The 20,967-nt window shown below is 43.5% G+C and overlaps 1 protein-coding gene across 1 annotated transcript; it reads left to right on the plus strand.

Moving 5' to 3' along the window:
• The first annotated feature begins 21 nt into the window (after nt 1–21).
• On the plus strand, nt 22–20,920 carry FBXO45 (F-box protein 45). Its single transcript, XM_002716530.5, has 3 exons — nt 22–637; nt 8,882–9,238; nt 16,768–20,920. The coding sequence occupies exons 1-3, from the start codon at nt 317–319 to the stop codon at nt 16,951–16,953; spliced, it is 864 nt and encodes a 287-aa protein (XP_002716576.2). The 5' UTR covers nt 22–316; the 3' UTR covers nt 16,954–20,920.
• Nucleotides 20,921–20,967: the final 47 nt, after the last annotated feature.

Here is a 20,967-nt window from a genome sequence, read left to right on the forward strand (position 1 = left end):
GCTTCGTGCCCTCAACCCGCATGGCGGAGCCACGGGCGCGCCGCGGGGAGGCCAGGCGAATCGGGCGGTTCCGGCGCCCGGGCTGAGCCGCGGGGGAGGGGCGGGGGACGCCCGTGCAGCCGGTGCGTCTGCCCTCAGTGAGGCGGGGCGCGCGGCGGACGCCCCCGGGCAGGGGCGGGAGCGGTGGTGGCGCCGGCGGTTGGCACTGAAAGGGGCGGTGAGCGAGCTGCTCCGGTGTCAAGGCGAGGCTCGGCCTCTCGCGCAGAGACGGGGGGTAGCGGCGGCGGCGGCGGCCTTCGGGCCGGCTGGTGAGGCGATGGCGGCTCCAGCCCCGGGGGCTGGGGCAGCCTCGGGCGGTGCTGGCTGCAGTGGCGGCGGCGGCGGCGGCGCGGGTGCGAGCTCGGGCTCCGGGTCCGCGGGGGCCGGGGGCCGGCTGCCCAGCCGGGTGCTGGAGTTGGTGTTCTCGTACCTGGAGCTGTCCGAGCTGCGGAGCTGCGCCCTGGTGTGCAAGCACTGGTACCGCTGCCTGCACGGCGACGAGAACAGCGAGGTGTGGCGGAGCCTGTGCGCCCGCAGCCTGGCAGAGGAGGCTCTGCGCACGGACATCCTCTGCAACCTGCCCAGCTACAAGGCCAAGGTGAGGGAACCCCGGGCCACGCCGCTGCCCCTGGCGCGCTCCTTGGCGCCGCTCGCGGTGCTTGCCGCGAAGCTTCTGAGTCAGACGGCTCGCCTCGCCATCCCGCCTTTCCACGCTCGCGTCGGTACCTTCCTCACCCTCCCGCCCCCGCAAAGATCGTCTTTTCTCTGGAATGAAGTTCTTCTCTTTAACCCGCCCCACTTCCGCGATGACTTTTTCAAAGGCGGCATGGTTCCCCATCCCTGATTTCCATCACTCCTTCCACTTTGGACTGACTTTGTTCCTACAGACAGACCACCGCTATTGTTGTGCCTTTCCCTACTCACCCTGTTTCCCCTCTGGCCTCCAGATACTTCTATTATACTAAGTCGTCTCGGTTGCTTTAACCTCGCCTTGATTTCTGAGACCTTTCCAAGCTCTGATCCCTCACCATTTTTTCCTGTATTTTTGCCCAAGTTCTCTTTCGTCCCCTCCACTGTTATTTCAGGCTTATGAGTGAGTGTGCCTGCTAACTTTGAAGATACAGGCACAGCCAGAACCTCCTGCGGCACCACTTAACCGGCGTGGTACTGCCTTGTGGCTGCTCTTAATGGCTGTTGGTTGCCAACTTTTTCATAGTCCCACCTTGGTGTGTCGGGGCTGTGTCCATGTGTCGTCTAGTGTGCTGATTCCAGTTTCACTACTGCTTTTTTTTTCTCTTAGATTCTTGGGTATATTCCTGACACCTTCATATACCAAATAAAAATGACAGGTTATGGTAGGAGGAGAAGATGCTTCAGCCCATAAAAATAAAAAGCCTTGGGCTTGCGACTGGGTGACAGTCATTCAGCACAGCAGTGTGTGTGTGTATGCATATGCATGCATATATGTCAGAGGACGCCTGACCTGAAGTGTGGGAGACTGCTGGGGCAGTATCGAAGTAAGAAAGGCTTTTTTATGTGAAGTACAAAATGTATTCTTCTGTGAGATGGCCTTTAGTTAATAAGATAAGGAACTTGGCTGTTAAATATGTAAACTATCAAGCTGTTTTTTTAGCAAATAAAGTAACATTTTACTAGGACAGTATGTGTATACTAGGTGAAATTTATGTAGGAGAGTGCAGAAAATTGCAGTTTTGTCCTATTTGCCTGGTCAATATGAACATTTCTCAGGTTTTATTTAGCTTTTATTTTTCCATAAAGTCTGTTGGTTTGGGTTTTAAATTACAACTTTTTGGCAATTAATTTGTGACATGTTACATATGTTGGCTTAAGTCAAGATTCATATAGTATGTAATGGATAATGTGTCCATGTGAGTTAAGCTTCAATAGAAGCAAAATGAGATATAGCAAAGTGTTTCTTTTGGCCCTTGTCCCCCTGCTACCTAGTTGCCTGCTTGGAAGAAGTCTAAAGCTGTAATTTCTTCTGTATCCTTCCTGCAGGATTGTGGGTTTTCTAAGTCTTTAATGCTTTGCTTTTCTGCAGTGTGCACTGGAGGTGCTGTAGGCTTATACTAATCTCATGTTCACTTAGATGTTGCAGGACTTTCCTTGAATAACTTGAAGATACGAGATTAATTTCAAAAAGAGTCAGGCTAATAGGGAAATCCCCAGGCTAATAGAAGAGAAAAAAATATATAAAAGTAACTGTATTGCATGGTAGAAATTGCTCCATTGTATCAATGATAGAAAAAACATATAGGAAGGGCTGGTGCTGTGGCGCAGTAGGTTAATCCTCTACCTATGGCATCGGTATCCTATATGGGTGCCATTCGTAGTCCCGGCTGCCCCTCTTCTGATCCAGCTCTCTGCTGTGGCCTGGGAAAGCAGAAGATGGCATGGGTGCTTGGGCACCTGCACCTGCGTAGGAGACCTGGAAAAAGCACCTGGCTCCTGGCTTCGATTCAGCCCAGTTCCAGCCGTAGTGGCCATTTGGGGAGTGAACCAATGGAAGGAAGACCTCTCTCTCTGTCTCTCCCTTTCACTGTCTGTAACTCTACCTGTTAAATTAAAAAAAAATCATGCTAGAATAGTTTCGTGACAGGAGAAATTTGCAATTTGGAGGATTGGAGAAGATTTGAGGATGAATTGTATTTGAGCTGAATTTTGAGGATGATCTGAAAGTTGTACAAAGAGAGCAGAAACAGAACAACAGGAAGGCAAAGAGTCTGTACAATATATATTTTTATTTAAAAATATGAGTGCTTGGGCTGGCGCTGTGGCACAGTGGGTTAAAGCCCTGGCCTGCAGTTCCGGCATCCCATATGGGCACCGATTCAAGTCCCGGCTGTTCCACTTCAGATCCAGCTCTTTGCTATGATCTGGGAGGGCAGTGGAGGATGGCCCAGGTCCTTGGACCCCTGCACTGTGTGGGAGACCCAATGGAAGCTGCTGGCTCCTGTCTTCAGATCAGCTTGGCTCTGGCCGTTGCGGTCATCTGGGGAGTGAACCAGCAGATGGAAGACACCTCTTTCTCTCACTGGCTCTACCTCTCTCTGTAACTCTCAAATAGATAAGAGTCTGGAAAAAAAAAAAATAAATAAGTGCCAGGCACCATGCTCAGTTTTGCACTTAAGGTTGCCTTGCCTTTTGGAGCTTGCAATCTAGTGTGGGAATGGCTGTTAACCAAATGATCACTCAAGCTGTGAAACTGCATGGACTGAGTATAAAGCAGATATACATAGTGCCCTGAGTGTAGTGGAGGATTTGACCTAGGTAAGGAGGTGAGGGAACACTTTCTCACAGGTGACCGTGAACTGAGACTGGAAGGATAAGGATACATAGGCCAAGGGGGAATAGAAGAGCCTTCTGGCAGGGAACTTGGTAAGTATAAGAAATAGACAGTATGTCAGTGTGGCTGGAGCATAGAGGGCAAAGGTGATGCCAGTTTGAGGTAAGGTGGAAGAGGTAGACCAGGGCCAAACTACAGGGAAGCCAATGCAAATTGTACACTACAGAGATTCTGGAGTGTGGGAATTGGTGTTGTGATTATTTTCCATTTTTAAAATATTTATTAGTATAGAGACAGCCAAAGAGCTTCCATCTGCTGATTCACTTCCCAAATGCCTGCAACACCTGCAGCTGAGCCAGGCTGAAGCTGGGAACTCAATCCAGGTCTCCTGCTTGGGTGGCAGGGACCTGACCACCTGAGCCATCACCAGCTGCCTCCCAAGATCCACATTAATTAGTACGAAGCTGGAATCAGGAGCCAGAGCCATATACCAAACCTAGGTACTTCAGTGTGGGAGTGGACATTTTAAGCAGTATCTTAACCATTAGGCCAAATCCCCACCTCAGACTGTTTTGCATTGTTAAGAGGTTATTTCTGACTTCAATGTGAAGAACATGTTGGAGGAGGACCTTGGAAATACAGTATATCAGTTAGGAAGTAAGTAGTGCATGAGATGGAAAGAATTGAACAGATTTAGGAGGTAAGATCTATAGGACTTGATAGTGATTTTAAATGGATGAGGAAGAAAGATGCTGGGAATAGCTCTCATAATAAAGGGATCAGTTGGGCTGGAATTTGGAGGAATTGCAATGAATTCAATGATGGTAGGGTAGTTACCGTGTTTTTAAGACAACTGAGAGATTTCAGGTAGGTAGCTGTTAGAAGTTGGAGCTTAGGGCAGATTAAGCTGCCAACTGCGGTGCTGGCCTCCCCTATGGGCACCAGTCTGCTCCACTTTTGATCTGGTGCCCTGCTAATGTACCTGGAAAACAGTGGAGAATTGTCCAAGTATTTGAGCTCCTGCACCCACACGGGAGACCTCGATGAAGCTCCTAGTGTTTGGCCTGGCCTAGCCACGGCTGTTGTGGCTATTTGGGGAGTGAACCAGCAGATGGGAAGATCTCTCTCTGTCTCTCACTCTATTTGTAACTCTGTTCTTCAAATAAATAAATCTTAAAGAGAAGTTGAAGCTTCAAGGAGAGGTCTAAAGATATAAAATTGTAAGCAATTAGACTGAATAAAGGGCAATAGTGGGGAATATGATTATAACATGAGTGGCCTTGAAGCAGCCTTCAGTATGTAGTTTGGGCTTTGTTCTATATTTGGGAACTATAGAACTTTGAAAGGGGAGGTATTTTTAAATATAAAGATTGCTTTATTTAAATATTTTATTTATTTGAGAGGCAGAGTTAGAGAGGAGGATTTTCCATCCATTGGTTCACTCCCCAAATGGCCACAATGGCTGGACTGGGCTGATCCGAAGCCAGGAGCTTCTTCCTGGTCTCCCACATGGGTGCAGGGGCCCAAACACTTGAGCTGTCTTCCACTGCTTTCCCAGGCCATAACAGAGAGCATGATCAGAAGAGGAGCAGCTGGGACACAAACTGACATCCAGATGGGATGTGGGCGCTGCAGGCAGAGGCTTAGCCTACTATGCCACAGTGCTGGCCCCACTTATTTATTTTTTATTCACTTGAAAGGCAGAGAGAGATCTCCCATCCACTGATTCACTCCCCAAATGGCAGCTATGGCTGGGGCTGCACCTGGCTGAGCCAGGAGGCAGGAGCTTCTTCCAGATCTCCCTTGTGGGTGGCAGGGGCCTCAGGGACTTGGGCTAACTTCTGCTGCTGTCCCAGGCACATTAGCAGGGAGCTGGACGGGAAGTGGAGCAGCTGGGTCTTGAAGCTGTATGTCACTTGTATGGGAAGTGGGTGTCACAAGTGGGGGTCTGACTTGCCATGCTGCAACTCTGGACCCTCGGGGAGTGATTTAAAAAAAAAACAAAGCAAGCAAGCAAACAAAAAAAAACCAGGCCAGCACAGGTGATTGGCCTAGCAGTCTCAAGGCCTTCACATTTCATATTAAAGTACTTGGGTTTGAGACCCAGGTTGACTTTTTTTTTTTTTTTTTGACAGGCAGAGTGGACAGTGAGAGAGAGAGACAGAGAGAAAGGTCTTCCTTTGCCGTTGGTTCACCCTCCAATGGCCGCCGCGGCCGGCGCGCTGCGGCCGGCGCACCGCGCTGATCCGATGGCAGGAGCCAGGAGCCAGGTGCTTTTCCTGGTCTCCCATGGGGTGCAGGGCCCAAGCACCTGGGCCATCCTCCACTGCACTCCCTGGCCACAGCAGAGGGCTGGCCTGGAAGAGGGGCAACCGGGACAGAATCCGGCGCCCCGACCGGGACTAGAACCCGGTGTGCTGGCGCCGCTAGGCGGAGGATTAGCCTAGTGAGCCGCGGCGCCGGCCCAGGTTGACTTTTGACTCTGGCTTGCTGCCAGTGCAGACCCTGGGAGACAGTGATAATGGCTCAAATAATTGTGTTCCTGCTACCCACATGGGAGATCTGGTTTGTGTTCCTGGCTCCCAGCTTTGGCCCCGAGCCAGGAACCTTTGTGGGCAGTTGGGGAATTGAACCTATGGATGTGTAGCTCTGTCTCTCAAAAACAAAACAAAACAGGCCATAAAATGAATCCAAGAGGGCAGAGGTTAGAGGTTAGTGCCTATGCCAGAGATACTAAAGACCTGAAGGGAGGGCGGGAGAAGCAGGTGGCTAGGAAAGCTGTGGTAGAGAACAAATCCATGCTCTTCTGCTCTTCATTTTCTTTCTGCTCTTCATTTTCTTATAGAGATTGATCAATTTAGATTAGATTCTGTTTTTCCCCCAGTTTTTTCTTTTACCAGAATCAAGTGGCTAGAGGTGCATTAAAAGCAAGATCTATAGATTATATATTGTGTGATGCAAACAATAATGAGCAGGAATTTAGGAGAGAGAAATGAGGGAACTTGGGTGGTCCTGGTTAAGAATAGCTTCCTGGAGGTGGTCTTAGAGGATAATGTGGGAGGAAAAAAGCAGATAGGATACCACAGACAAGGAGGACAGCATAGAGGTAGAAAGGGAAATAAGCGGAAACAAATCTGAAGGCTCTGAAAAACAGAAGAAATTACAGTTAATGATATTAAATATGGAGCTATCAAAGTTTATTACCTAGGGTGAGATATATTAAAGGTGTTGTTTTAGAAACATCTGGAAGGACTTAGGGTTAAGGATTGAGTTTGGAAAATTTTGGGGAGCAGAGGAAGGGTGCTCACCAGAAAAAAAATACAGTAGAGGATCCGTCCAGTGAAGTAGGAAGATGTCACAGAAGTTTGAGAAAGAAGTTGTCGGAAGTATCAGTGTGACAGGGAGAGAAAGCAACTGGAACTTACAACAATTGGATAAGTATAGGAAATTATTAATTCAGTATTTTATAATGAGGAAGTAATTATCTTTTTAAAATTTTATTTATTTTTGTTTAAAAGAGAGACAGATTTTCCTTCTGCTGGTATACTCCCCAAATGCCTGAAACAGCATGACTAGGCCAGGCCGAAGACAACAGCCTGGAACTCAATCCTGGTCTCCTACATGGTGGCAGAGACCCAACTACTTAAACCATCAACTGCTGCCTTGCAGTGTGCATATGGCAAGAAGCTAGAACTGGAAACAGCTAGGATTTGGACCCGGGCACTTAGATGAGTTGAGGGTGTCCCCAGCAGCATTCTTCTTTATTTTTTTTTAAGATTTATTTTTTTAAGGAATATAAATTTCATAAGAACAACTTTAGGAATATCGTTATTCTTCCCACGATACCATCCTCCCACCCCTCCTCTTCCTCCTATCTCTCCCCTTGCCAGTCCCATTCTCCATTAAGATTCTTTTTTTTTTTTTTTTTTGACAGGCAGAGTGGACAGTGAGAGAGAGACAGAGAGAAAGGGCTTCCTTTTGCCGTTGGTTCACCCTCCAATGGCCGCCGCGGCTGGCGCGCTGCAGCCGGCGCACTGCGCTGATCCGATGGCAGGAGCCAGGTACTTATCCTGGTCTCCCATGGGGTGCAGGGCCCAAGGACCTGGGCCATCCTCCACTGCACTCCCTGGCCACAGCAGAGAGCTGGCCTGGAAGAGGGGCAACCGGGACAGAATCCGGTGCCCCGACCGGGACTAGAACCCGGTGTGCCGGCGCCGCAAGGCGGAGGATTAGCCTAGTGAGCCACGGCGCCGGCCAAGATTCATTTTCAATTAATTTTGTACACAGAAGACCAACTCTGTACTAAGTAAAGATTTTAACAGTTTGCACACGCGCACACACACACACACACACAAAACTGAGAACTAGTTCCACAATTAACTCTCATAGTATAACTCATTGATGACAGAGATCCTGCATGGGGTGTTAGTGCACAGTGACCCCTGTTGTTAATTTAACAGTTAACACTTTTTTTTTTTTTTTTTTTTTTTTTTTTTTTTTAAGATTTATTTGAAAGAGTTACAGAGAGGCAGAGGGAGAGAGGGATAGAGAGAGAGGGAGGTCTTCTATCACTGGTTCACTCCCCAATTGGCTACAACAGAGCTGCACTGATCTGAAGTCAGGAGCCAGGAGCTTCTTCTGGGTCTCCCACGTGGGTGCAGGGGCCCAAGGACTTGGGCCATCTTCTACTGCTTTCCCAGGCAATACAGAGAGCTGGAAGAAACTCTTGGCTCCTGGCTTCAGCCTGGCCTAGCCCCAGCCATTGCGGACATCATCTAACTGTCCTATTGTGGCTCTTGAAGAATCCCTCTTTATTAAGTCCTCCTGGTTGAATTTAGATGCTGTTTGGGGGGTTATTTGGTTTGGTAAAATGTGATTGGTGCTGTCTCAATATATGAGTGATACCCAGCAGGTAGGCTAAGGACCCTTAGGTTACTAAAATTTTTCAATAAGTTTAGGGCTACCATGACTAAGATCTCTATTTTACATAAAATATAACTTTTTTATGACAATGCTGTTAATATGAAAATTGTTCATCTCTTAGGTTTTTGATATACAAATTCAAATCTAAACAAAAATAGAGGAAACAATCCTTCCCTATATTCATTTCCCAATGACTAATTCACGGTGCATCGAGTTTCGTGTTTATCCCACCCGCTCTTCCAGTCCACCCCTGATACCTCAGAGCAATTCCCAGGTATCATTATTTCACCCATAAACATTTCGTTATTGTCTCTAAAATACAAGTGTTTTGTGTATATCTTTTGATGTTTTATGAAGCCTATTTAGAGAAATTTTACTACACTTTAGAATTTTGATCAGTGATAAAACAGTTGGTAGTTATTTTTAATATTGTACAATTTATTATGTTAGTCTCCTACTCTGAAACTTTATTATTTGGAAATTCTTATTGTGTTGCTTAAAACATATATAACTTTAGTATTTAAAAATATATACCCTGAAGCTTGGGTATTTTTTTAATATCTGAGAAAAATACAATTTCTGTTTCCTTTGATGTTTTTCTCATCTTTTCAGGTACGTGCTTTCCAGCATGCCTTCAGCACTAATGACTGCTCCAGGAATGTCTATATTAAGAAGAATGGCTTTACTTTACATCGAAACCCCATCGCTCAGAGCACTGATGGTGCAAGGACCAAGATCGGTTTCAGTGAGGGCCGCCATGCATGGGAAGTGTGGTGGGAGGGCCCGCTGGGTACCGTGGCAGTGATTGGAATTGCCACAAAGCGAGCCCCCATGCAGTGCCAAGGTTATGTGGCATTGCTAGGCAGTGATGACCAGAGCTGGGGCTGGAATCTGGTGGACAATAATCTACTGCATAATGGGGAAGTCAACGGCAGTTTTCCTCAGTGCAACAATGCACCAAAATATCAGGTGAGAAACAAGATATTTTCTCAAGTGTGGGCTTTTGTCAAATCATGCTTTCATTTGTTTTAAATTTATACATTTTTGTAGCAGCTGTGTCTTTTTTTGGTAATTTTAAAATAAATGATGTCAGTGGCATGTCTCAGTATTTGTTTCCTAATACCTATTTGACCTTGGGCAACCCATCTTTGCTATAGGTCAGGGGTTGGCAGACTTTCTTGTGCAGGGCCAGATAGCAAATATTTTCAGCTTTGCAGTTCAACTTTCAGTTCTTTTGTTAACAGCATGAAAGCAGCTGTAATAGTATGTGAGCGGATGACCATGGCTGTGTTCTAGTACGGCCTTACTTATGAGCCATAGGGCAGATTTAGCCCAGGGGTCTTAGTTTGTCAGCTCGTGTCGTAGATTGTCAGATTAGCTAAGTCGTAGCACATCTGAATGTTCTTTTTTCTCAATATTTCACTCCAGCTAGTGCACCTGTGTGCGTGCACACCATACTCGTGCTCTGATACTTATTCATTTGTGTGTAGACTCAAAGCCCCTGGAGACTTCAGCTCGCTCTTTCTTTCTTTCTTTCTTTCTTTCTTTCTTTCTTTCTTTCTTTTAAGATTTATTTACTTATTTGCAAGTCAGAGTTACACACAGAGAGAAAGAGAGGCAGAGAGAGAGAAAGAGAGAGAGGTCTTCAATCCACTGGTTCACTCCCCAGTTGGCCACAATGGCCAGAGCTATGCCAATCCGAAGCCAGGAGCTTCTTCTGGGTGCAGGGGCCCAAGGACTTGGGCCGTCTTCTACTGCTTTCCCAGGCCATAGCAGAGAGCTGGATTGGAAGTGGAGCAGCCAGGATTCAAACCGGCGCCCAGTGGGATGCTGGTACCACAGGCAGCCGCTTAACCTGCCACGCCACAGTGCTGGTCCTGGCATCAGTGATTTCTGTAGAAACGCAAGTTCAGGCAAACTGCTACATTTTTATTCTTTCATTTTAGCCTTATCTGTACTCATTTGATTCTAGAGTCAAAATTATAATTCCAGGGCAGGCAAATTTAGCCTAATGGTTAATATCCCCATGTCCCACGTAGAAGTACCTGGGTTCAGTATGCAACTCTTGAGTTCTGACTCCAGCCATTCTTTTTTTTTTTTTTTTTTTTTGACAGGTAGAGTGGACAGAGAGACAGAGAGAAGGTTTTCCTTTTGCCGTTAGTTCACCCTCCAATGGCCGCCGCCCCGTGCTGATCCGAACCAGGAGCCAGGTGCTTCTCCTGGTCTCCCATGTGGGTGCAGGGCCCAAGCACTTGGGCCATCCTCCACTGCACTCCCAGGCCATAGCAGAGAGCTGACCTGGAAGAGGGGCAACCGGGACAGAATCTGGTGCCCCGACCGGGACTAGAACCCAGGATGCCGGCGCCACAGGCGGAGGATTAACCTAGTGAGCCGCGGCGCTGGCCTTTTTTTTTTTTTTTTTTTTTTTTTTTTTTTTTTTTTTGTAAGATTTATTTATGGCCGGCGCCACGGCTCACTAGGCTAATCCACCCTGGGTTCTAGTCCCAGTTGGGGCGCCAGATTCTGTCCCGTTGCTCCTCTTCCAGCCCAGCTCTCTGCTATGGCCCGGGAGTGCAGTGGAGGGCCCTGTACCCGCGTGGGAGACCAGGAGGAAGCACCTGGCTCCTGGCTTTGGATTGGCGTGGTGCGCCGGCCGCAACACGCTGGTGGTAGCGGCCACTTGGGGGGTGAACCAATGGAAAAAGGAAGACCTTTCTCTCTCTCTCACTGTCTAACTCTGCCTGTCAAAAAAAAATATATATATTTATTTATACACTTGGAAAGGTAGAGTTATAGAGACACAGTGGCCAGAGCTGGGCCATTCGGAAACCAGGAGCCAGGCCTTCCAGATCTCCAGCGTGGGTACAGGGCCCAAACTTGGGCCATCCTCTGCTGCTTTCCCAGGCATATTAACAGGGAGCTGGATCGAAGTGGAACAGCTAGGACTTGAACTTGTGCCCACTGTGCCAGAGGCGCCAGCCCCTGACCCCAGCATCTTGCTAATGCAGTCCCTGGGATGTAGCAGTGATGTCTCAAGTAATTGGATTCTTGTCATCCATGTGGGAGAACTGGTTTGAGTTCTTGGTTTTATGACTTCCGCCTGACCCAGGCCTGCTGGTGCCAGCATTTGGAGCGTGCGCCAGTGAGTGGGAGCACACTGTCTGTCTCTCTTTGGCTTTTCAAATAAATAAGTGAATTAAAAACATTATAAATATTTTAAAAGCCATATTATTACCATAATTTTGTCAGAAAAACACAATCAGATATGAAGTTGGACATCTTTAGGAGCTAAGGGTTGCATATTTCAGATTCATGTGTAGCTTGAAAGCCCTAGCCTCAGTAACAACCTCAAGTCAGGCATACTAAAGAAGAACTAAAAATATACCCCATTTCCTGAGGTATGAAAACTGGGAGGATGTATTTCATGAGAGTCCTTTCCTCATCTCCTTTCAGCTCTGAGAATACCCTAAGGAAAAGTTGTCAGGGCTTAACGATTACTGAAGACACGGTCCTGTCATACCTTTGTGATGATGTAGTGAAAGTACTTAAATCTTTGCTTTTAAAATAATATGCTCTGGGCCGGTGCCGCAGCTCACTAGGCTAATCCTCCGCCTAGCGGCGCCGGCACACCGGGTTCTAGTCCCGGTCGGGGCGCCGGATTCTGTCCCGGTTGCCCCTCTTCCAGGCCAGCCCTCTGCTGTGGCCAGGGAGTGCAGTGGAGGATGGCCCAAGTGCTTGGGCCCTGCACCCCATGGGAGACCAGGAAAAGCACCTGGCTCCTGGCTCCTGGCTCCTGCCATTGGATCAGCACGGTGCGCTGGCCGTGGTGGCCATTGGAGGGTGAACCAACGGCAAAGGAAGACCTTTCTCTCTGTCTCTCTCTCTCACTGTCCACTCTGCCTGTCAAAAAAAAAAAAAAAAAAAAAAGCTCTGTATGATTTCAGTCCTTTCAAATTTATTAAGACTTACTTTATTCCCTGAATATGATTTATCATGGTGTTTCCTGTGTGCTTGAAAACAAAGTGTATTCTTTGTTGGATAGAATGTTCTTTAAAAGGCAGTTTGGTCAAATTGGTTGAGTGTGTTCAAGTCTTGTATATTGGTGCTGATTTTCCTTGGTACTCTTCTATTTCTGAAGTCTCCAATTTACTTGCTAATTTGTCTGTTTCCGTTCTCTCAGTTTTTGCTTCACATGTTTTAGAATTTGTTATTAGATGCATATGCATTTGTAATTGTTCTGTCTCCCCTTATTAATTTTATCATTATGAGTTGACCTTCTTTGTCTCTAGTAATTATCTCTAAGTTTGCTCTATTTGATATTAATATACCCACTCTAGCTTTCTTATGCTTACTATTGCAAATTTCCATTTTTCCATCTGTTTACTGTAATTTTGTCTTTGTATTTAAAATGAGTGTTCTAGACAGCAGGTGGTTGGATCTTTTTATCTAATGCAGTCTCATAGTCTCTGCCTTTTGAATGTTTGACCACTATTACATTTAATGTAATTGTTGGAATGCTTTAAATTGTCTAGTTATATTCTTTTTTTCCCTTTTTTCTTTGGTTTGGATGATTTCTATTGCTCTGTCTTCAACTTCATAGATTCTTTCTTCTGTTGTCTGAACTCTGCTATTGATCCAGGCTAGTGAAATTTGGTTTTTGTACTTTTCACCTCTACAATTTTCATTTGGTTTTCATTTCTTTTTAAAATAATTTTACTGGGGCTGGCACTGTGGCATAGAGGGTAAAGCCACTGCCTGCAGTGCTGGCATCCCATATGTGTGTGGGTTTGTGTCCTGGCTGCTCCATTTCCAATCTAGCTCTCTGCTATGGCCTGGGAAAGCAGTAGAAGATATCCCAAGTCCTTGGGCCCTTGCATCCATGTGGGAGACCCGGAAGAAGCTCCTGGCTTTGGATCAGTGCAGCTCCAGCCATTGTGGCCATCTGGGGAGTGAACCAGCAGATGAAAGACCTCTCTCTCTCTCTCTCTGACTCTCTGTAACTGCCTTTCAAATAAATAAATAAATCTTTTAAAAATAAAATAATTTTATTTACTTATTTTGTAAGACAGAGACAGAGATCTTCCATCTCATCCACTTGTTCACTCTCCAGATGCTTGCAACAGCTAGGATTGGGCCAGGCCAAAGCCAGGAGCTGGAAACTCAGTCTGAGTCTCCCACATGGGTGGCAGGACCTAAGTACTTGAACCATCATCTCCTGCCTTCCAGAGTGCACATCAGCAGGGACCTGGAGTCAAGAGCAGAGCCAGGACCCAAACCCTAGCACTCCATCCCAAGTAGTATCTAACTGCTATATCGGGGGCCGCTGCTGTGGTGTAGAAGGTTAAGCCTCCACCTGCAACGCCAGCATCTCATAGGGTACCTGTTTGAGTCCCAGCTGCTCTGCTTCCAATCCAGCTCCCTGCTGATGTGCCTAGGAACTCAGAGGAAGGTGACCCAAGTCCTTGGGCCCCTGCATCCATGTGAGAGACCCATAGGAGGCTCCTGGCTTCTGGCTTTGGCCTGGCCCAGCCCCAAAGCGGCTGGCTGGCTGGCTGGCTGGCTTTCTTTCTCTCTCTCTTTCTCTTTTTTCTCTCTCATTTTTCTTTCTTTCCTTTTTCTTCCTTTCTTTCTTGCTTCCTTCTTTCTCTCTCTCTCTCTTTCTCTCTCTCTTTCTTTCGATTTATTTATTTATTTGAAGGTAGAGTTACAGAGAGGCAGAGAGAGAGAGAGGTCTTCCATCGCTGGTTCACTCCCCAATTGGTTGCATTGGCCAGAACTGCGCTGATCAGGAGCCAGGAGCTTCCTCCGGGTTTCCCTACGCGGGTGCAGGGGCCCAAGCATTTGGGCCATCTTCTACTGCTAGCCCGGGCCATTGCAGCCATTTGGGGAGTGATCAACGGATGGAAGATCTGTCTCTTTCTCTCTCTCTCTCTCTCTCTCTCTCTCTCTCTTTCTTTCTCTCTCTCTGCCTCTAACTCTCTGTAATTCTGACTTTCAAATAAATAATAAAATATTTTTTAAAAAATCTTACTGCATCAAAAGCCTGTCCTGGTTTCTTTTTTCTCTATTGAAATTCCATATTTATTCACTCATAAATACTGTATTTTTTTTTCATCTTTGGACATATTTATAACAGTTCCTTTGAAGACTTTGTCAAATTGGAATCTTGGCTCACTTGAAGTTAGTTTTTATTGACTGCTTTTTTTTTCCCTCCCTGAGTATGAATCACACTTTCCTGCTTTTCATATTTAGTAAGTTTTAAATTAAAAACTGAACATGTGGGTAAAACGTTCTAATGATCCTAGAATGCTCTGTTTTTCTAAAAACTTTATTATTCTTAAGAGCATAGGTTTTGTTAGAGTGGGTAGGTGACTGGACTCAATCTATGAACTCTGTCTCTCCTGTGGTGAATAGTGGCTGATGTCTTCGTTCATTTTTTTTTTTCAGCTTTGCTGCTTTCTCAGCCTGGTTCTCTGGGGCTTTCCTCTACCTGTGTAATAGGATGGTCACACAGGGATCTGGGCAGAGTTCGTGTCTCAGGCCGTAGAGCTCATCGTTTTTGTGGTTCTGTTGTTTCTGGAGTTCATTCTGTTTGCAGTTGCTCTGCCACCTCCGTTTTACCCACTTGTACCTGCAGCTTGTAAGACTTTTGTCTGTTGCTGTGCTGTGTGCTTGCTACTTGCTCATAGGTGGAGCATACTTGGAGATTTCAGCCAAAGTAGTTCTGTCTTCTTAATGTCATCTTCTGTAAAATAGAGCTAACTCATAAGGTTGATGTGAGGATTAAATGAGATAATACAGATAAATCTCAAAATAAATACCCCACAAATTAGCACTTTATTCCTGTCTTGTTATTATTGTTCATGTTTTGTTGGTAGCTATGGTGGTAGTGATGATTTGGAGGTTCTTAGGTCCATCAAATGGGTTTTGGGTTAATCTGTGAGTAGGGTAAAGTGGGAAAAAACATATTAGGAATCATTTGTGACAGAACATACAATAAAGGAGACTACATGACAACAGCAGGGGTTATCATAATCAGGAAGTATAAAATTTTGATTTTTGGTTGCAGAAGTTGGGGCCTTCTGCCTCTGAGTATATAGATGCAGCATTCTTATTTTTTTGCTTTTCCAAATAAGAAAAGAATTGGATATACTGAGCTTTCCATTTAGTTTAACAGGCCGTGGTGCTGTATTTATAATCAGCAGATGTTTCAGAGCAGTGGACTGCATTGACTATTTTATAAGCCTATTCTGCATGTTTAGAATCTGTAGTCAGAACTACTTCTGATTATATAAGTTTCACATTGTATATGGAACTACTTTCAAAGTTTAAAGACTAAGTGTTATATTACAGTGATTTTTTTTTTATTGTGTTATAACATATTCGGGGTAAGTGTTGTGGTGCAGTGGGTTAAGCTACTGCTTAGGACACCACATCCCATATCAGAGTGCTTGGGATCAAGTCCATCCTCTGCTTCCAATCCAGCTTCCTGCTAATGTACCTGGGAGATAGAAGGATGGTCCAAGCACTTGGGTTCCTGGCTTCTGGCTTCTACCTGACCCAGCCCTGGTTGTTATGGGCATCTGGAGAGTAAACCAGTGGATGGAAGATCTGTCTTAGCTTCTGTCACTCTGCCTTAAAAAAAGATTATAGCATCATTTCCGTTTGTACATGTGCAATTCAGTGGCATTAAATTGATTCACAGTGTTATATACCATCACTGTATCTGTACCCAAAACTTTTATCATCCCCAACATAAAATCTATACCCATTAAAGAAAAACCCTCCACTTCCCCTCTTCCCCAGTCCCTGGTGACCTGTGTTCTACTTTCTGTCTCTCTATATTTGACTATTCCAGGTACCTCATATAAATGGAATAATACAGTATTTATCTTTTTGTCTGGCTTATTTCATTTTAGCATCATGTTGTCAAGTTGCATCCATATTGTAGAATATGAGGGTACTTTAAAAAGCTTATGGAATAGTGGAATTAAAAGATCCATTTATTTTGGTGCAAAAAAGTTGCAGTCTGCATTGTTTTTTCATAATATGCATTTCCATGACCTGTTTAAAGACTATTTATTAGAATTTAATATCCTTATATGACTGATATTCTCTAGTGTGTATATGATAACCTACAAGATTATTTAGAAAATCTTTTATAGTAAAACATACCAAGGCTTAAGAAAAGGCTTTAAACAAAGTATAAATTACAGCCTGGGGATTGTTTAGGGAGAACATTTAAATTGTCAGTAATTAAATGTAGATCCCATGTGAAGCTTTAAACAAAGTGATCAGAATAAGCATTTGCGAAGAGAATGATACATGTTTTGTTCTCTAGATGCTTTTCCCTGACCCAGAAAGCTCCCCCTCTGATTTTTCTAGATAACTTTTAAGACATATTTCTTAATATTTTCAAGTTCTTGATTTGTGTCTGTTTCTTCTAGCTGTATTCTTGGTGGATTTTCTTCTGACCTTCTTTTGATGTCTATTTGCAGATAGGAGAAAGAATTCGAGTCATCTTGGACATGGAAGATAAGACTTTAGCTTTTGAACGTGGATATGAGTTCCTGGGTGTTGCCTTTAGAGGACTTCCAAAGGTCTGCTTGTATCCAGCAGTTTCTGCTGTATATGGCAACACAGAAGTGACACTGGTTTACCTTGGAAAACCTTTGGATGGATGACAGTGGCTTTCTTATGGTGAAAGAGTGGAGGAAAGATCTGCTTGTGAAAAGTAGAATCATGAAGTGACAGTTTCATATGTGCATGTCCAAGAAACATCCTGAAAATACATGAAGTTGTAAACTGGAGAAGCAACTCTACAGCAGAGATTATTTTAGTGTTTCCTCTTTCCACCGGGCCAGAAAAATCCTCAGGGTTGCAGTTGGTTGAGTGGGCAGTTGACCTATGCATGTTGCAACAGATTTTGTCTCTAAATTAGCAATGTGTCATTTCCAGCTTTAAAGGTGAAATTTTAGAAACACTGTAAAAGGGATAAGGAAATAGCAAGATTTTTAAGTGGTATGTTTGTGAAGAAAGATTGATCCCATCTTACAACTGCCTGTTCTTTCTCCAGTCCCTTTTTTTCCCAGCCAGCTTGACTATTAGAAAAGTATGAAACTGGTTGGGTTTTATTTAATATTTTTAATATATTGAGAAGCATGGTCTGCTTGGACTGCACTTCTCTAACAGTGAGATATAAAATTGTGCAGCTATTTTAAAAGTTGTATATATAATATGTGTGTTTAAAAAACTGTAAAAAAAATGGACAAAGGGGTTGCTTTGTTCCAGTTCAGTTTATTAAAACCACTACATGGCTACATGGCACAAAATTAGAATAACATTTTGGGACAATTGGATAACTACAAAGAAGAGGATTTTAAGAGGAGATGCATTGTACTGGCTCATTTTGTATTGTTTTTGGCTAACAGTTCCCATAGCTTTTACAATCTGTGTTGGGTTCTTGGGTTTTTTTTAACCATCAAAATTATAGTAAAGATCTCTCAATTTCCTGGTTAAAGATTGAGGGAAGGCAAATCTATTTCTATTTATACATATATCAGCAAAGATATCTATCTAAGCATAATAGTGATGTGCATCTTATGGTGTCTGGTTTTATTTTTTGGCTGAGAAAGTGTCTCATAATATAGAACATTGCTATTTGCTCCATGAAAGCTATTGTCATAGACCCTTGGAAAATAAAAGAATGATGGTCTTTTTATTTTGTAACTTTATAATGCTGTAGATAATGTCAAAAAGTTTTAATTTCATATTGTTTACATCATGCAACAGTCGAAGTCTCAGATTCTTCACTGGGACTATCAAGAAAATGTTTACTCACTGACCTGAAACAGTGCTGACCTGAACCCAGGCTAAGAATATTTTTAATTTAATTATAAATAATTGCCCCCATGGGACTTGAAATATGACACCTGTGTTGAAAACTTCAGGTTGGCAGCATTTTGAGTTTCACTGTAGACGAGCTTAACTTTACTTCCTATTTTGACTTTACATCTTACTTATTATCACTGATACTCCTGAATTAACAATACAACATACATGAGCTGAGATTTTCTTTTGTTAGAAAGAAAGTATGTATGAAAGTATAAATTGTATGGTTTCAGATAATAAGAATTGACGAAGGCAAGTGAAATCTTTGTACTTTTGAGATTATTGCTGTATGTATATTTTGTTTTAAATCTAATAAAATTAGGGACAGCAAGCAGCTTGCAGGGGATCTTGGGTTGCTTTGAGAGTTAAAATGATCACTACTATGAAGCAAGGGATTTCAGCCATAGAACAAAGGTTGCTGTTGCCACCTGAAAGGTTTGCAAGTATTTATTGTGTATTTAGTATATCGCTTGAAAGGGTGAAATTTATTAAAGTTTTTGATATCTGTGTCAAGAAGAAACCTCCTTGTACAAAATGATAATGTTAAATGTACTAGAGTGTGGCTGATAAAAGAAATTGATTTTTTTGACATAGAACAACTCAGTTTGGCAAAGTTTAAAATTTGGTTGAAGAGAACTGGTTCAGGATGAAGATTGGCTAGTTAGAAAGTGGTAATGTTCTGTAAGTACTTGTTTCTTTTTCAGGTTGTGATATGGCCAATTCCAAGAGCTTTTACTGAGAGTGTTATTTATGACTTTTTTTGTCTTAATAGTAAACATTCATTTGCAACAAAGTTTTGAAGGTGCAGAATGGAAAACAGAAACACATGGTTATTGCACATTAAACCTAGAATCAAATAATTGCCCAAATATTAACAACAAGCCATTCTTACGTCAAAGATTGAGCACCCACTATTCCATTTACACCTTTGATAGAATGGAGGTTCCTAGTCAGCAAGAGCATCAGGGCAGTGTAGAGCCTTCGTTTATAACCAGATGAATAAATATGTTCCTAGAGACCAATAGTGTCTGTGCAGAATATTAAACTGCGACAGCGTTCAAGGACATGGGCTGTCTTTTTCATTGGTGCAGAGAGTTTTAAGGTGGAAGACAGTTGCACCTGAAGATTGAGTGTAAATCACCTAAACCAGTGGTTGTCTACCTTGGCTGTCCTTTGGAGTGACTTTGAAATGTGTTTCTAGAAATACTGATTGGGGTCCCCTACCCCAATAGTCTGATACTGATGTGGAATAAAACCTGGCCATGATTTTTTGAAACTCTGTGGTGATTTCAGTATACCACTACAGTTGAAAACCATTGATCTAAAATTCACCTTGAGTTTTCTTATCTGCAAAACGAAAAACCCTGGCTCGCTCCCTTCACTACCTCATAAGGATATTGAGGGTAAAGGAAAAAAAAATGGGCAACTGCTTGTGTTATGAATGAAAAATGCTATTGAAAAAGCAAAGTAGTAGTTTTTCTATTTCAACCAAAACTGATCAGGAAAAAATGTGGTTGAATTTGCTTTGTTGACTTGGGAAATTGGGAGCACTTTCTTTGTTTCTTTAATGCAACATGCAGATGTGGAAGCCGAGATTACTCTTACTCATATTGCAGTCTTCTGTTACACTTGAGATAGGCTGTTTTAATGGTCTGGTTTTATATAGGAAGGAAGAAATATTAAGGCTCAAAGTCTGTAATGGTCAGTGGCTCATAATTTATTAAAATTTTTCAAACAAGGAATTCTGTGGTTAATAGATACCATTTCATAGTTTCCATTACTTGGCGTTTGAATGTTGAGCCTTTATTTCGTCTCCCATTCTTACTCATATATGTTTGTATATAGATTTGATAAAGCACCTACAGTTGAGCTGGTTTCATCCAGTAGACTTTTTGGAATCATGGGCTCAGTGATTAGACATCTGCCTTTTAGATACGATTTGACTGGGGAAAGAGTTTCAAAAATAATAGCCCTTCACCATATGGAAACTCTCCTAGTTAACTTTTAATTTAAGTCCTCAAACTACTGTTTATAGAGACTGTAACATTAAAGTTTTTTATTGTTTTAAGAGGTAAACAGTTGAGTTAAGGAGCTTTAAAGATTAGTGTTAAAATGCTTACTCTCCAGAGATGGAGACCACCACAGTTGGGCCAGTGGGAGACAACCAGACCACTTTGAAGGAACCATCTACACCCAGTCCAAATGCTGTCCACAGAGCGTTCCTCAGTTCCTCTGGCCAATTGTTACCTCCTTCCTTGAAATTTCCTTAGTTTTATATTTTACCTGTACTTAATTTGTGCTATGTTACATTATACCTTGTATAAAACTTTTTATTTATTGATTATTTATTGGTGTCTTAGCTCCCCTAAACTAGGACAGGGTCCCTGACGGACTCGTCTTTGTGCCCGCCTCTTGGTGCTCACACACTTGCTGAAGAAACCGAGAACTCTACAGTGAGGCAGAAGCTCCTCTGAAGTCCCAGGCTAGAGTAGGGAAAGACAGATGGGAAGGACATTCTTTCTGTGTCTTAGTCCAGGTGCAGTAGTAAGGACAGGGATGCAAACCTGAGGCTGGGAAGGAGGAATAATGACTGTGAATGCATTTTAGCCATTCCCCCTTATTCATGAATACTGTACACTGATTTTTAGTTTTTGGTGTAAGTTTCATTATTTGTTTAGATTTAAAATTAGAATTCTGTATTTTAATTTTTTGGAATTCTGTTGTTTTGCCTTAGTTTCCTAATAAAAAGTTAAACATTCACCACCTGTGATTGCTTACATTTTTAAAAAGTGAATTTTTTTACACAT

This window comes from Oryctolagus cuniculus, chromosome 4, assembly GCF_964237555.1.
Source record: "Oryctolagus cuniculus chromosome 4, mOryCun1.1, whole genome shotgun sequence".
NCBI classification, from domain to species: domain Eukaryota; kingdom Metazoa; phylum Chordata; class Mammalia; order Lagomorpha; family Leporidae; genus Oryctolagus; species Oryctolagus cuniculus.

Excerpts from the sequence above, each read along its gene's own strand:
- FBXO45 (XM_002716530.5), top strand. The coding sequence starts at position 317 with ATGGCGGCTCCAGCCCCGGGGGCTGGGGCAGCCTCGGGCGGTGCTGGC. Across the intron at positions 638-8,881 it reads TGCCCAGCTACAAGGCCAAG|GTACGTGCTTTCCAGCATGC; the intron begins GTGAGGGAACCC and ends TCATCTTTTCAG. Across the intron at positions 9,239-16,767 it reads ACAATGCACCAAAATATCAG|ATAGGAGAAAGAATTCGAGT; the intron begins GTGAGAAACAAG and ends GTCTATTTGCAG.